Genomic DNA, 17,392 nt, shown 5'->3' with positions numbered 1-17,392 from the left:
TTAAGAACATTCCTATTTTCATTATAATAGTAACTATTAATATGCTTCATGCAAAAGAAATAATGCCAATTCAGAGTTCACTATCATTACAAAAAGTGAAATATTAAAAAAATGAGAAATTTCATAATCTGACCGGTATTGTTTTATTAGGAGTCAATATTAGCATTATAAGTTAAAAGAATTAAGAGTTACTACAACACACCATAAGTGCAACTGGAGTATCTAAAGGGTCACAGAAAAATAAGCAAGATTTAAAAGAAAACTAGAGGGGCGCCTGAGTGCCTCAGTCAGTTAAGTGTCTGCCTTCCGCTCAGGTCATTAACCCAGGGTCCTGGGATCGAGCCCCATGTGTCGAGCTCCCTGCTCATCGGGGAGCCTGCTTCCTCTGCCCCTCTCCCCCCTTGCTTCTGCTCTCTATCAAATAAATATTTTAAAAAATAAAAATAAAAAATAAAAAACTAGAGTATAAAGAAAAAAAAACTTAAATATCCTGTCATCTACCCATTAAGCCATTCGAGAATGTGAAAATCTATGTAACTTTCACTTCCTTTTTATTCTAATTTATCTCTTAATACCTTCTGAACCTATTTTTTCCTTTGATCAATGACACCATATAAATTTCAGTGTCCCACCACATATTAAGACTTGTCACAATTGATTAAAAATAAGCAGTATATAAAATTAATCAAATGAAAAATTTACAGGGCACATGCCTGGCTCAGTCAGAAGAGCTTGCAACTCTTGATCTCAGAGTCTTGAGTTTGAGCCCCTAGGTGGAGTGTAGAGATTAAATAAATAAAATTTTGAAAAATGGAAAACTTTACAGACACACATAAATCTTACCAGTAAATTAAAGGTCAGAGTAACAAAAATCTAGGTTGTCCTGGACCTATGAGTAGCCACAGAGGTCACTAGAAGAGGGTCCAGACCGAAGGAAGAAAGGCAGTTACCAGAAGTCAGAGCAAGGGGCCAGGCAAGAATCCGGGTGGGCGAGAAAAAAGTCAAAGCATGGGTAATCATCAGAGGTAGCAGATAGGGATCTGGGATGAAGAGATGGGAAAAGCAGTGTAAGAAACTTGAAGAACACCATAAGGGGAATCAAATTCAGAAGCAAAGGGCACGCCTGGGTGGCTCAGTTGGTTAAACGTCTGAATCTTGGTTTTGGCTCAGGTCATGATCTGAGAAATTGAGACTTGTAAAATCTAAAATCACAAATGTTTTAGTCTGTTGTCTTTTCACCTGAAAAGTTTTATCTGTGAGAACCATACTGTCTTTTAATTCAATTTTTTTAATCACATATATATTTTAGATTCTACATAGAAGATAGATTATACAATATAGGTGTTTCTCTGACATTTCACTTAGCATAATACCCTTGAGGTCCATCCATATTGCCACAAATGGGAAGATTTCTTTCTGTTATACAGCTAATATTCCAGTGTATGTGTGTGTGTACGTCTTTATCCATTCATCAGTGGATGGGCACCTAGGTTGCTTCCACATCTTGACTGCTGTAAATAATGCTGCAATGAACACCATACACAAATGCATGGTGCATTTGTCTTTATGATTTTAGAGAGAGCGTGCGCAGAGGGAGGAGCAGAGGGGGAGGGACAAGCAGACTCTGCACGAAGTACAGAGACGGATGTGGGGCTCTGTCCCACCCCCCTGAGATCATGACCTGAGCTGGACACTTAACCGACTGAGCCACCCAGGCATCCCTGGTTCATTTATCTTCCCGAATTAGCATTTTCATTTTCCTCATATAAATACCCCGAAGTGGAATTGCTGAATTGTATGGTAGTTCTAGTTTTAATTTTTTGAGGGAACGCCATATTGTTTTCCATAGTGGTTGCACCAATTTACATTCCTACCAACAGTGCACAAGCGTTCCCTTTTCTCCACATCCTCACCAACATTTGTTACTTCTAGTCCTTTTGAGAACAGCCATTCTAACAGGTGCAAGGTGGTATCTCACTGTGGTTTTGATTTGCATTTCCCTGATGATTAATGACATAAAGCATCTTTCCATGTAGCTGTTAGCCATCTGTAGGTCTTCTTTGGAGAAATGTCTATTCAGATCTTCTGCCCATTTTTTTTTAATCTATTTTAGTTAAATAGCCTACTTTTTATTTTTCCTTCTATTGCTTCTGTTTTCAGGTTCAAAAATCACCAAAATCTACGTCTAAGAGCTTACTGCCTATCTTTTCTTCTAGTTTTGTGGTTTCAGGTTTTAAATGCAAGTCTTTAATCCATTCTGGGTTAATTTTTGTGTATGGTGTGAGATAATGATCCAGTTTCATTCTTTTGCATGTGACTATCCAATTTTCCCATTACTGGCTATCCCATATTTCCCACACCACTTATTAAACATTTATTATCTCAAAATAAAAATATAGAGTGTCCCCTCCTCCATTGTATATTCTTGGCTCCTTTGTTATAAATTGGCCATATATGCAAGAGTTTATTTCTGGGCTCTCTATTCTGCCCCATTGATCAAGGTTTGTTTTTATGCCAATACCACAGTTTTAATTACCATAGCTTTGTAATATACTTTGAAATCAGGGAGTGTCCTGCCTCCAGCTTTGTTCTTTCTCAACCTTGCTTGGCTATTCAGGGTCTTCTATGGTTGGTTCCACATAAATTTTAGGACTATTTGTTCTATTTGTATGAAAAGTGTCATTGGAATTTTGATAGGGATTACACTGGCTAATATTACTTTGGGTAGTATGGACATTTTAACAATATCAATTCTTCTGATCCATGACCATGGTATAGCTTTTCATTTGTCTTCAATTTCTTACATTAACATTTTATAGTTTTGAATAGGCTATTCTCCTTGGTTAAATTTATTCCTCGGTACTTTACTCTTTTTGATGCAACTGTAAATGGAACTGTTTTCTCAATTTTTGATAGTTCATTATTAGCATATAGAAGATTTTAGCATGTCATTTTATATCCTGCAACTTTACTGAATTTATTAGTTCTAACAGTTTTCTGGATAAAGTCTTGAGTTTTCTGTATATATCATCTTCAAACAGTGACCATTTTACTTCTTCCTCTCCAACTTGGATACCTTTTTTCTTGCCTTATTGTTCCGGCTAGAACTTCCAATACTGTGTTAAATAGAAGTGGCAAGAATGGTCATCCTTGCCTTGTTCCTGATCTTAGTGGTGAAAAGCTGAAAGCTTTTCCTCTAAGTATGATGTTAGCTGTGGGCTTGTCCTATAGGACCCTTATTACATTGAAGTATGTTCCCTCTATACCCACTTTGTTGAGAGTTTTTACCATAAACAGATGTTGAATTCTATCAAATGTTTTTTTTTTTTTTGCATCTACTGAGATAAACCACATTAACAAAATGAAGGATAAAAATTATGATTATCACATTGATTTGTGGATGTTGAACCATCCCTGGAATAAACCCCACTTGGTCATGAGGTATGATCCTTTTAATGTATTGCTGAATATGACTGATGTTTTGTTGAGGACTTTTGCATTTATATTATGAATACTGGCTCTTCTCATGGCATTCTTGTCTGGTTTTGGTATCAGGGTAATGCTGACTTCATAAAATGAGTTTGGAAGAGTTCACTTCCAATTTTTGAAAGAATTTGAGAAGCATTGGTATTAATTCTTCTCTTTGAATGTTTGCTAGAATTTGCCAGTGAAGCCATCTGGTCCTAAACTTTTGTTGGGAAGTTTTTCATTACTATCAAGGAGATTAAATCCATCTGCTCAAATTTTATTTCATCATCAGTCTTGGTGGGTTGTAGGTTTCTAGGAATTTACCCATTTCTTATATGTCGTCCAAGATGTTAGAAAACTACTGTGAACAGTTATACCTATGATCCTCTGCATTTCTGTGATATCCAGTGTAACATCTCTTTACTTCTGGTTTTATTGGAGTCCTTTTTGGTGAATCTAGCTAAAGGTCAATTATTTTTCAAAGAACCAACTCTTAGTTTCATTGATCTTCTCTATTGTCTTTTTAGTCTCCTTCTTTTAGAGTGGGGTGGGGGGTGCAGAGATAGAATCCCAAGCAGCAACCCCCTCACATGGGGTTCGATCTCACAACCCTGTGATCACAACCTAAACCAACATCAAGAGTCAGATGCTTAACCAACTGAGCCACCCAGGTGCCCCGGATATTCCTAGTCTTATTTTTGCTCTCATCTTTGTTCTTTACTTCCTTCTACTAACTTTGGGCTTCATTTGTTCTTTTTCTAGCTCCTTGAGGTATAAAGTTAGGTTGAGATTTGTTTCTTGAGGTAGGCATTTATCTCTATGAACTTCCCTCTTAAAACTGCTTTTTGGGGGCACCTGGGTGGCTCAGTCAGTAGAGCATTGGATTCTTGATTCTGACAAAGGCCTGATCTCAGGGTCATAAGCTCAAGCCCTGGGTTGGGCTCCAAGTTGGTCATGGAGCCTCCTTAAAAAAAAAAAAAAAAAAAAAGACACACCCACACACAAAAAATTATGGAACCTGGGACACCTGGGTGGCTCAGTGGGTTAAGCATCTGCCTTCAGCTCAGGTCATGATCCTAGGGTCCTGGGATCTAGCCCTGCATCCAGCTCCCTGCTCAGCAGGGAGTTTGCTTCTCCCTCTCCCTCTGCCCCTCCCCTCTGCTTGTGCTCCTGTTTGCTGTTTTTTTTCCCTCAAATGAATTAAAAAAAAAAAAAGCATGGAGCCCAACACGGGGCTCAATCCCAGGACCCTGAGATCATGACCTGAGCCAAAAATCAAGAATCAGATGCCCAACTGACTGAGCCACCCAGGTGCCCCAAGCCCATGCTCCCATGCATCACGTTGCACTGCCTCCCTCATCATGGAATCCTTCCTCTTTACCCTTGTCTGAATCTATACCACACTGTCCTACTCTAATATACCGACTTCTAACCACTACTGAAAGGATATCAAGCACTCACTTCAGCAGCACATACACTAAAACTGGAACCATACAGAAAACATAACACAGTCCCTGAACAAGAATGACATACAAACTCTTGGAATGTTTTTTTCTGCTTATGGTGAGCCAAAAATTAATGAAAATGATTACTTATAAGGAGTGGGAGAAATGAGTAATGGGATAGAGGGCTAGGGGAGTGACAGATCTCTGAAGGTCTTTTAATACAGTTTTAACTTTCGAATGTTAGTATTTTATGTATTCAGAAAAAATGAAAACAAGGATAAGGGGGAAACTCAATTCAAAGAGAAGCAAATAGATTCAACAGTATTTCAAATAAATAATAACCACTTAGTGGGGAAAGCGGCAGGAAAAAACCTATTCCAAGTAACCTCTGAATACTTTGTTTATATATGTACATTCAGATTAAAGAGGATATTTGGCAACTGATAAAATAATTTTAAACCAATGTCCATCCTGCAGGTTCTTGTGTTTGTTTAAAGATTTATTTGACAGAGAGACACAGCGAGAGAGGAAACACAAGCAGGGGGAGTGGGAGAGGCAGAAGCAGGCTTCCCGCAGAGTAGGGAGCCCAATGTGGGGCTTGATCCCAGGACCCTGGGATCATGACCTGAGCTGAAGGCAGACGCTTAACGACTGAGCCACCCAGGTGCCCCACACTGCAGTTTTATCAATACTAGATTTTCTGAATTTCACAATTGTACTATAGTTATATAGAGAAAAACCCTGTGCTTAGTAACTCCATTCTGAAATAGTAAGGACTAAATAGGCATAATACATACAACCCACTTTTTCAAATAGCTCAGAAAAATTATACGTATTTGTATTTATGTGTATATACACACACACACACATATACACGTGTGTATGAGAGCAAACAAAACAGCAAATGTGGCAAATGGTAAAAATTGGAGAAATGGATAAAGGGTATTATGAAAGTCCTCTGTATTATTACAATGTTTCAATAAGTTTTAAATTACCCCCTCAATTTTTAAAGTCATATTAACCATGTACACAGGCTATTCATTTCTCTAAGTTGAATTATACGTCAGCAATTGGCTTATGCTCCACTTTCTCTTTGCCATCATGATGTCTCCACAGGACTAGTAATGAGTACAGAGGCAGGCACATGTTCAAGGAAGCATTAAAAAAAATAAATACAAGCTCTGAACATCAGAGGTTAAGATCTAAAAAATCCACACGTGCTTGCGAAACTTCTAAACCCTTCCCTGCTCACATTAGAAAGGCATTGCTGCATGTGCCTCATGTCCTGAGCTTCCCCCAGATAATCCCACATGACTTTCCCAACTCACGATTTTCCATTTGATCACCCACTCGACCTTCAGCACAGTCATATCTTTTGCAGAGCTAAAAATAGCCATTCTATCAAATGGGAAGTTAAATAAAGTACTATTTACAGTTAAGAAGATAGCTTCCCTAAGACTTTTTTAATGATGACAATGCATCAGCAAAGATTTAGACAAAATAAAAACATGAAACATGTTCTGTTTATGAAATTTATAACTAATTCTTAGTGACATGGATAGGAATGTCAGCTCTGGAGCCAGATCTCTTGAATTCAAATCCTGAATTTTTCAGCTACGTAACTTTGCAGCAAGCTACTTAACCTCCCTGATCCTGTTTCTACATCTTTAAAATAGGTTAATAATACTGCCTACCCACAGTTGAATCTCCCAGACATCATATTGAACAAAAGAAGCCAGAAACAATAGAGTACATGATTCTATTTAATGAAGTTCAAGCAAAACTATGGTGATAGAGATCAGAACAGTGGCTACCTTTGTGGGGGAAGCAGAGTGACTGAGAAGAGTCCCAAGAGAATTCTGGGTGTTAGAAATGAAGCTTCCCTTGAGCCCGGTGGTGGTTACAAAGGTATGAGTACAGTAAGCTATACATTAAAAATTTGTTATACAACAAGAAAAAACATAGTATCAAACTGAATTGTGAGGACTGAGAAACAGTATGTAAAGTATCTAGTACATAATCATTCAATAGAAGTCAGCTGTTATACAATTGCTTAATAGATTTTTGATTTTTTTTTAAAGATTTTATTTATTTATTTGACAGAGAGGGACAGCAAGAGGGGGAACACAAGCAGGGGGAGTGGGAGAGGGAGAAGCAGGCTTCCTGGTGAGCAGGGAGCCCGATGCGGGGATCAATCCCAGGACCCTGGGATCATGACCTGAGCTGAAGGCAGACGTTTAAGGACAGAGCCACCCAGGCACCCCCCTTCATCTCTTAAATATCTACTAAGCAGGGGCGCCTGGCTGGCTCAGTCGGAAGAGCATGTGACTCTTGATCTCAGGGTTGTGAGTTCGAGCCTCACACTGAGTGTAGAGATTACTTAAAACTTGAAAATATTGAGCACCTGGGTGGCTCAGTCATTAAGCATCTGCCTTAGGCTCAGGTCATGATCCCAGAGTCCTGGGATCGAGCCCCGCATCAGGCTCCCTGCTCGGCGGGAAGCCTGCTTCTCCCTCTCCCACTCCCCCTGCTTGTGTTCCCCCTCTTGCTGTCCCTGTCAAATAAATAAATAAAATCTTTAAAAAAAAAAAAAAAAAGATGAGGGGAGACTGCTTCTCCCTCTGCCCCTCCCCCTGCTTTTCTCAAAAATAAATAAAATCTAAAAAACAAAGAGATGAATCTATTTTCCTTTTTACTACTCCTCAGTTCTGCTTTTCATACTATTTCAAACCTCCTTCTCCCATCTTTGCAGCTCTATATTGCTCTCTTTGTATCTAAATAAAGGAATTACAGTTTAGAAAATGTTGAACATTTAATAAGTTGTCAAAAATGTGTACACTTGGGGTGCCGGGCTGGCTCAGTTGGTAGGGCATCCAACTCTTGATCTCAGGGTTGTGAGTTTGAGCCCCACACTGGGCATAGAGATTACGTTTTTTTAAATTATAATACATATATATATTACACATACTCTTACTTGGAAATAACCCTAAAAAAAAAAAAAAATCAATGGAAATCAACACGGAAGTCATCAGATATTAAGGAGCTACAGACCTACAAGAGCTCATATGGATGAGTGGGCACCAGGACCAGGCTTTTCTTTTCAATAAGTTCTAAATTCTAGAGGAAGTTTAAACTGAAGGAAAGAAATTCAAGGAAAGGGTAAACAAAAAATGAGGTCTTTGAAACATTTTTTAAATGAAACCTTATCAAACCATCCCTGCTAAGCCAGCTTTCACTCTAAAGATTTCTTTGACCTGGTAGATTTTCTTAACTATTACCCTCAGTTAGGTCACATAATTATTCTTTTAAGACTTACCTTTATAAAAGCATAACCAGTACCATTATCTGTGATAGTGAGACCAAGTGAATCCTCAGATTTATATACATTCACTTCTTTTTGGATCCCTTTCACATGGGCAAATATGAAATCTTCAACACCTACATGAGATCCTAAGACTCTTTCCATATCAACTTTAGGTGTGTTTAAAGTACAATATAATATCTGTAAGAAAGAAAGAAATAGGTTAGCTCAGTTTCCATCAGGAAACATTCTGGTCATTAGTTTAATATTTGAGTGAAATAGTCCTCAATTTATGATCTAAGAAGTTAGATCATTAACCTCAGGTAATATATACAGAGTACTTCCTATAGGCAAGGATGTGTTCTAAACAATTTATAGCCATGATCTCATTTAATCCTCAGAAAGACTTTATAAATACATTATCACCTCCAAATTATAGATAAGGAATTTGAGGCTAAGAAAGTAATTTGCCTGAGGTCACAAAGCCTGTATTTGTCAAGAGCAAGATTCTGAGTTCAGATCATACCAACTTTGAAGTGATTTAAACACTTACATTATCTGCCATTTACAATGCTAAAACCATAAGTTGTGTTCCCAAAGGCAAGGCCATGACATGTTTACCACAATGAAATTATAGGCAAGACTATTTTTGAAAACTGATTTTTTAGAAATGAGGAAAATTATTTATCTTGCATTAATAGTGCTTGAGAAAAGTGATTAATGAATGAGGTACCAAAATGAAGAGATCTAAAACAGACCTTAAAAGACCACTAATCCAATTCCTTAATTTTCAAAATAAAGGAACTGAGGTGTGGAGAGACAAATGCAATTTGGTCAAATTCACATGAAGGTAGAAACAGCATGAAAAACTGCAATAGTAAAAAAGTTGTGTAGAGACTTTAAAGAGACTCATGTTCATGTCTTTATTGAACCTCATTTTCCTTCAAAAATAGGATTCATTTTACTAAAATCTGCAGGCCAGCTCTTAAGTTTGTCCACCATGATTTGGGTAATTTCTGGGGCCTAAATACAAAATTACAGAACAGGAGGAGAAAGTGTTGAAAACACACCATTGGTTCAAAAATTAAGTCAACAAACATTTCTTGAGTACCTATGTCCCAAAGAAAAACTTTTTTTTTTTTTTAAGTTTTTTTTATTTTGAGAGAGAAAGAGCAAGAGCAGGAACACAAGCAGAGGGAGTGGGAGAGGGAAAAGCAGGCTTCCTGCTGAGCAGCGAGCCCGGTATGGGGCTCGATCCCAGAACCCCGGGATCATGACCTGAGCCGAAGGCAGATGCTTAACGAATGAGCTACCCAAGCACCCCCAAAAACATTTTAATATGGCTGTCTTATACCAAAATGGGTAAATGAAAATTTTTTTTTTTTTACTCTTATCATCAAGTAATTTTGCCACAGATGTTGTCAGCCCTTCCTCCAAACCTCAGCCTTGCTTCAGGCCTCCCTTTCAACCCTCTCCCTATATCCCCGGGTTTCACACCATTCCCGATTCCCCCCAGAACGTAAGCCTTAACACATCCATAAGCCTCATAAAGTTCGGAAATGGTGCAACTACTACTTATTAAATGGCTCTTTAAGCCATATCAGAACGTGTCTGAATTGGAAGAGCTCTGTTACACAGCTAAAGGTCCAGCGCGGTCAGCAAAACTCTGATCAAATCTCAGAAGTGTATGAAAGGAGCTAGTGATGAGGACAAGAGGCAACTGGGTACCAAAGAATAAAGGCTTACAAAGAAAAACTGCTGTCCTCACCCTTTCCTTTTTTCATCCATGGTGAGCTGTGCTAACTGGTGGATATTTGATTTAACTCTTTGTGTTCCTGGGCAGGACATAATATATTCGGCTTTATGATTTGTAAGTTTTTGCAAATACGCTAGTGTAAAAATCGTATAATTCACAGGGGGAAAGAAAGTCCTTTAAGAATGGCTCCTATTGGGGCGCCTGGGTGGCTCAGATGGTTAAGCATCTGCCTTCGGCTCAGGTCATGATCCCAGGGTCCTGGGATCGAGTCCCGCATCTGGCTCCCTGCTCCTTGGGAGCCTGCTTCTCCCTCTGCCTCTCTCTCTCTCCCTCCCTGTCTCTCATGAATAAATAAATAAAATTAAAAAAAAAAAGAATGGCTCCTATTCCTTATTCTAACTGCGAAATCAATGGTATAATTAGTCCACTTGCAAAAATCATTAATAACATGGGTAGAGGGGCAAGGGAATATGCATAGTAAACTGCTTTTCTGATTTCCTTTCTCAAAAAAATGATGGGAAGTAGAAGAAACAGTTTTGTTTTGTTTTAAACAGTGAATCTGTTAATGTGTTCATAGTGGATCCCAAACACCATTAATATAAAAGCAACTTACCAGTTAGGAAATAAAACATTAAAACATAATGATGAGGGGCGCCTGGGTGGCTCAGTCAGTTAAACCTCTGCCTTCAGCTCAGGTCATGATCCCAGGGTCCTGAGATAAGCCCTGTGGGCTCCCTGCTCAGCAGGGAGCCTGCTTCTCCCTCTCTCTCTGCCACCCCCCTCTCTGTCAAATAAATAAAATCTTAAAAATAATGATGATGATGATGATGATGTAAGAGGGCAGGAGAAACGCCCCAAAAAGGAAGTCCCACACAAAGTGGACTTCTAGTTACTATGCTGCTTCCTTTCTTTCAATTTTTCACATTTCACTGCAGAGCAAATATTAGATTTCCTGTAGGTATGACCCTTTTTCATTGTGCTTCCTCCCCTGCAGAATAATGTTCCATTCCAGACAGCCAAAAGTTTGCAGACAAGGTATCTTTTTTTCTGGAAGGAGTGGAGCCAGCTACATCCTTCACAGAATAGAGCTCCACAAGCTGTGTTGAAAACCTGCAGGAATGTAACGGTCACTGAGAGGTAGAGTGCAAGCCCTCTGCAACAGCAAGTAATTAAAACTCCCTGACTTCAGGTTAGATCTCCATGGGAGAATAAAAACCTAACGCTCCTGGGATCTCAACGCACAACTATCAACAAATATATCTGTTAAATATGTGATAAAGGGCTAGAAGTTCAAACAAATCCGCGCTGAAAAATAAGTGATACAGTGCTTTCTGAATGCTGCAAAATTCTTGCTCATTCATCCACCCACCAATCATCTACTGAATAGCTGCTTTTTGCCAGGTTCTGTGCTGCCCACTATGTATGCAAAGATGGACAGTCCCTATACAACAAGGAAATCCCAGGCTCATACGCTGCACTGAGGTATAGTAAGGCAACATGAGTCAACTGGAAGAGATCAAAAAGCCATGAATATTTTAAACCAAAAGGAACCTCAAATACATACCTTGAGCTTTCCTACCTTCATTCATACATTTCCCTCAATCCAAAATCTAAAATGCCTGCCCAACCCATTCCACCCCAATGCTCTTGTCTATTGAGTCTATGCTCAAATGTGACAGCCCAGGTGGAATCAATCTTTCCACTTCATTCACATCATTTAACTCTAATACCTCATTCAACTGTCTGAGTCATCTTGCCTTGAAGTCCTATTGGTTTAACACATGTATTTGTCATCCTCACCCTGAGAGGAGATCTTGTTCTCTTTCTCCTACAATGGCTAACAAGCACCCCACTCAGTTTGTATCTGAGTGGCAATGACAATATATGTTCACTTACCTCATTTGATACAATATACATGTATACTAGGTTTTATTATCCTCTTTTTGCAGATGAGAAAATTACGACTTTACCCAATTAACACAGCTAGTAAGTGTTTACTGTTAGGATAGAAAAAAAAAAATGATGCACTGTTCAGGTCATACCCGTGTTCCTTTAAGAAATACTTGCTTCCACTGTAAGTATACTAGTATGATAAAAGACAGTAAGACATAGTATTTGACATTTTCTATACCTTCTCATGAACAAACTAAATCAAAAGAAAGTAAACTCATGGCAAGGTATCATATTATAAGGTGAGTCATCCGTTAGATAAAACTTTTCTGGTGTTTTTTACTGTAAAATGAAATCCTTAATGTCTTTTGAGGTATCCATATTTAGTGCTTTACTACCATTGTCCGTTTTTATAAGATAAATGGAATATTCTGGTTGCAGTTGTGCTCTCCAAGTTCGTCTCCCTGACCAGACAGCAGATGGCCTCCCAGAAGTGGCACCCAACTGCCACCAGCCGCCGCCACCCACAAAGGAGTCAAGCCCAGCAGGGGCGCTGTGCAGGGCCCCATGGGCAAGAGGCTACAGCAGGAGCTGATGACCTTCATAATGTCTGTGACACAGAAATTTCTGCCTTCCCTGAATCAAACCACTTTTTCAAATGGAGCACCTGGCTCGGTATATGAAGACCTGAAGTACACGTTCTCCCTGGAGTTTGCCAGGGGCTACCCTTACAATGCACCCACACGGTGAAGTTCCTCATACCCTGCTACCACCCCAGCGTGGACATCCAGGGGAACATCTGCCTGGGCATCCTGAAGGGCAAGTGATCTATCCTATATGATGCCAGGACCATCCTGCTGTCCATCCAGAGCCTGCTAGGAGAACCCAACATCGATAGCCCTTTGAACACACATGCTGCCGAGCTCTGGAAAAACCCCACAGCCTTTAAGAAGTATCTGCAAGAAACCTACTCAAATCAGGTCTCCAGCCAAGATTCCGGACAGTCTAGCCTCTCTCCTTGTGTTGCCTTTTTGTTTTTTTTTAGATGGTCTGTCCTTTTTTTCATTCCTGTCTAGGACTCTGTAGCTTAAGCTGTGGTGTCATTTTTGTTGTTTCTTGAATTAAGCCCTTAAGTTTGAGCCCTTGTGATAATTAAATACTTTGGGTTTAAAGAAAATAAAAGATAAATGGAAAACTCATGACTATTCCGTTTTCTAAAGCAGCACTGCCCAACAGACATGGAACAAGCCACATAATTTTAAATTTTCTAATAGTTACATTAACAAAAGTAAAAATAGATGTTTATTCAAATTATGTAATCCATATATCTAATACATTGTTTCAAATATATAAAATTGAGATATTTTACATTTTTTAAATTTTTAATATCTTACTCAACTTGAACTAGCCAAAGTGTCCAGTATCTATCTATATATATATATATATATATTTTTTTTTTTTTTTTAAGATTTTATTTGACAGATAGCAAGAGCAGGAACACAAGCAGGGGGAGTGGGAGAGGGGAGAAGCGGGCTTCCCACCAAGTAGGGAGCCCAACGTGGGACTCGATCCCACGACCCTGGGCTAACGACCTAACGACTGAGCCACCCAAGTGCCCTCCAGTATCTGTATTTTGCTACTAACTACCATATGGGGCAGCTCAGTTCTAGAATATCCTGTCTTTATCAATTTTATACTTTGCATTTTTCCCATCTCCATATATCTGCACATGGCATTTCCTGGGCCAAAAATGCCATAGCTAAAACCCAACTTCTAAATCCAGTCTATGTCGGGCGCCTGGGTGGCTCAGTTGGTTAAGCAACTGCCTTCGGCTCAGGTCATGATCCTGGAGTCCCGGGATCGAGTCCCACATCGGGCTCCCTGCTCAGCAGGGAGTCTGCTTCTCCCTCTGACCCTCTTCCCTCTCGTGCTCTCTATCTCTCATTCTCTCTCAAATAAATAAAATCTTTAATAAATAAATCCAGTCTATGTCGGGGCGCTTGGGTGGCTCAGTCCTTAAGCGTCTGCCTTCGGCTCAGGTCATGATCCCAGGGTCCTGGGATCTAGCCCCGCATCAGGCTCCCTGCTCTACAGGAAGCCTGCTTCTCCCTCTCCCATTTCCCCTGCTTGTGGTCCCTCTCTCGCAGTCTCTGTCAAAATCTTTAAAAAAAAATAAATCCAGTCTATATCAAAATCTTCCCCATCCAATAAAGTCTACTACATTTTCTATCATCCTCGGCTAACTTTTTTTTTTTTTTTTTTTAAGATTTTGAAGTAATCTCTACACCCAATGTGGGGCTCAAACTCATGACCCCAAGATCAACATCCTGTCTGATACAGTCTTCTCTCAGAATATTTAGTTACACAAGCCAATAATTTCATCAACCCATTCTAGATTAGATTTTGTTTTCAACTGAATTCCTGAATCATTATACTTTGTATAATTCTTCAGTTTATAATTCTTCAGTTTAAAAGTTCTTTCTACCTACTATCTCATTTTATCCTTAAACTTAGTAAGGTAGATGGTGAGTTGTGTTTAGTACATTGAGGTACTACATGCATCTTATCGTAATTTCACATCCTATTCCCATCAAAAATTTCAGGCACAGAAAAGTGACTCCCCCTTCCAATAGAATCAAAAAAAATTAAAAAGGAAGGGGAGGGTCACACCTGAGTGGCTCAGTTGGTAAAGTGTCTGACTCGATTTTGGCTCAGATCATGATCTCAGGGTTGTGAAATGGAGCTCCATGCCGGGTATGGAACCTGCTTAAGAGTCTCTCTCCCTCTGCCCTCCCCACCCGTGTGTGTGTGTGTGTGTGCGTGTGTGTGTCACTTTAAAAAAAAAAAGGATTAATGGATTAAGAGGTAAGAGACCTGGGGTGCCTGGCTGGCTCAGTCAGAAGAACATGCAACTCTTGATCTCAAGGTCATGAGTCTGAGCCCCACATTGGGTGTAGAGATTTTTTTTTTTTTAATAAACTTAAAAAAAGATGTAAGAGACTTGAATCTAGTCCCAATTCTGTACTCTCAGTGAGTTCAGTCAAGTCATTTGACCTCCATAGTTCTCACATACATCATGGCATTATTAAAGTTTGGTCTACATCATGCAATTAAAAAAAAAAAAAACAATAAGAGACTATATATAAAGTACTTTTTAAACTAAAAAGCTCTTTTTAAGGTTATTATTATTATTCCTGGAATATAAGTGCTTCTTGAACAGTAGTATTTACACCTATGCTTGAAAGCTGCTTAAATTGCATGAGTTTTCGTGAAGAGATCAGATTTTGCTCCTTTTTAATGTCATCACCAGGATGGATTTCATTTTCTCCCATAAATTACATTATCCTTCAACTTTGTGGTTGAAGAATAACTCATGGACAGTGTTCTTACCATGCATAATATTTGATTTATCTTCCAGTTCTTATCGGGCGGTTATGATTATTCACCCTTAAAACTCAATATGGCTAGGGTGATAAGTCTGAACAACTATATAGAGTCATTAATACAAATTAATATTGCCTTTTTTCTCCATTATATACTTTACAATGTGCTTTGTGAGTAAGGTTAAATAGATCATTTGTCATTGGTGTTTCAAAAGATATTCTGGCCCATAAGCAGGTTACAGATCTCTCTAAAAACACATTAAATGCCTTTTTTTTTTTTTTTTAAAGGAAGCCCATTTCCAACTTTTTGTTTAATGCCTTCCTTAAACAGGAACTGAGCTGGCCCAAAATTCCACATGTTCCAAAGACCTCTGGAAGAAATTATGGGCTTGTGTAGCTGGCATTACATTATTTGTGTGTGTGATTTTAAATGTAAGTAACTGGAACTGTAACCTCTTGAAGGTTATCCAAAGTAGCAGGATTAATATTTTAATACAACTACTTTCCTACATCTTAATCTATCCCAAGAACCTCGCTACTTTTTTACATGCTTTCTAAAATAAGCATTATACAGGGCGCCTGGGTGGCTCAGTCATTAAGCATCTGCCTTCAGCTCGGGTCATGACCCCAGGGTCCTGGGATTGAGCCCCGCATCGGGCTCCTGCTCAGCAGGAAGCCTGCTTCTCCCTCTCCCACTCCCCCTGCTTGTGTTCCCTCTCTTGCTGTCTCTGTCAAATAAATAAAATCTTTAAAAAAAAATTTTTTTAAAGTAAGCATTATAGAAATATCGATGTTATTATAGAAAATAAAGTACATAATGACAAATCTAATAATTAACTAAACCATACTTTAAAAAAAAAAGTTTCCTTAAGTAATCTCTACATCCAACACGGGACTCAAACTCATGACCCTGAGATCAAGGGTCACATGCTCTACGGACTGAGCCAGCCAGGCACCCCAACTAAACCATACTTTCATCAGGAGTTAATACCTTATCTTTATACATAAGAACACCACTTGGATTGTTTCCTGTGTTAACGACCATGGTTTTATCTGGGCTGTTCTCATTATCTAAGTCTCAAAGACTTTTTCCTCAATAAGAGAAAAACAAAGAGATTATTTTACCTCCATCTAGTTAATTGCCCTTAAAATAGCAGGAATTAAGCTCAGAAACTAAGAACAAAATAATTATGGAGGGGAGGGGAGAAGGTTGCCCACTTACCCTGAATGCTTGAACAGAAGGGAGTAGCTCTAACCAAGCCAGTGACAAAACTGTTACTCATTACTCTTCCAGGGTACCCAGCTGGCTCAGTCAGTAGAGCATGCGACTCTTGATCTCAGGGTTGTGCGTTCAAGCCCCATGTTAGGCATGTGTGGAGCCTACTAAAAATTTTTTAAAACTTTCAAAAAGCTCTGAGTGTCTTAGGCTATATGGTTCCCCAAAACTATGTGGTATATGTATCAAATAACTTCTACAACTCAATTCTTCAATCATAGTCATAAACTGGGGCACCTGCTTATCCCTCTTAGCTGTACACAGATTAGATACTGGTTCCCACTTACAGTAAAGTACTGGGAAAGTGAAGGAACTAAGGAGATAGATCTGAAAGAATGGAAAAATAAAATCAAACTTCAAGGTTCAAGAAACATTACATGCACCAGGTACTTTCACAGATTACTTCCTTTATTCTCTACGGTAATCGTAGGTGAGAGGTTTTATATTACCACCACCCCTCTCCTTTTTTTAAAAGACTAAAAAAAAGGGGCAACTGGGTGGCTCAGTCATTAAGCGTTTGCCTTTGGCTCAGGTCATGATCCCAGAGTCCTGGGATCGAGCCCCGCATCGGGCTCCCTGCTCCGCGGAAAGCCTGCTTCTCCCTCTCCCACTCCCCCTGCTTGTGTTCCCTCTCTCTGTCAAATAAATAAATAAAATCTTTAAAAAAAAAAAAAGACCAAAAAAAAAAAGGCTTAGAAATGGCACCATTTGCAATAATATGGATGGACCCTGGGGGCATTATACTAAGTGAAATAAATCTAACCAAGAAAGACAAATACTGTATGACCTCACTTATATGTAGAATCTAAAAAAAAAAAAAAACCTCAAAGATACAGAACAGATTGGTAATTGCCGGGGAAGGGAGGAGGGTAA

At 39.1% G+C, this 17,392-nt stretch overlaps 1 protein-coding gene and 2 pseudogenes across 2 annotated transcripts in view; 2 read left to right on the top strand and 1 right to left on the bottom strand.

Moving 5' to 3' along the window:
- GIPC2 (GIPC PDZ domain containing family member 2) overlaps positions 1-17,392 on the bottom strand; it is a 78,293-nt gene that overhangs the window by 37,942 nt on the left and 22,959 nt on the right. For both annotated transcript variants that reach the window (XR_003517031.2, XM_027576762.2), the window contains exon 2: positions 8,230-8,415. Coding sequence is in view for 1 of the 2 variants with exons in the window: in XM_027576762.2 (XP_027432563.1) it covers positions 8,230-8,415 (186 nt within the window). In the remaining variant the exon portion in view is untranslated. The remainder of the gene's footprint in view (positions 1-8,229; positions 8,416-17,392) is intronic.
- Positions 4,922-5,022, top strand: LOC113917504 (annotated as a pseudogene).
- Positions 12,340-12,936, top strand: LOC113914928 (annotated as a pseudogene).

The sequence above is a fragment of the Zalophus californianus genome, chromosome 4, assembly GCF_009762305.2.
Source record: "Zalophus californianus isolate mZalCal1 chromosome 4, mZalCal1.pri.v2, whole genome shotgun sequence".
NCBI classification, from domain to species: Eukaryota; Metazoa; Chordata; class Mammalia; order Carnivora; family Otariidae; genus Zalophus; species Zalophus californianus.
The sequence above is the reverse complement of the archived record's forward strand: the minus strand, read 5'-3'. Positions and strand labels throughout refer to the sequence as shown.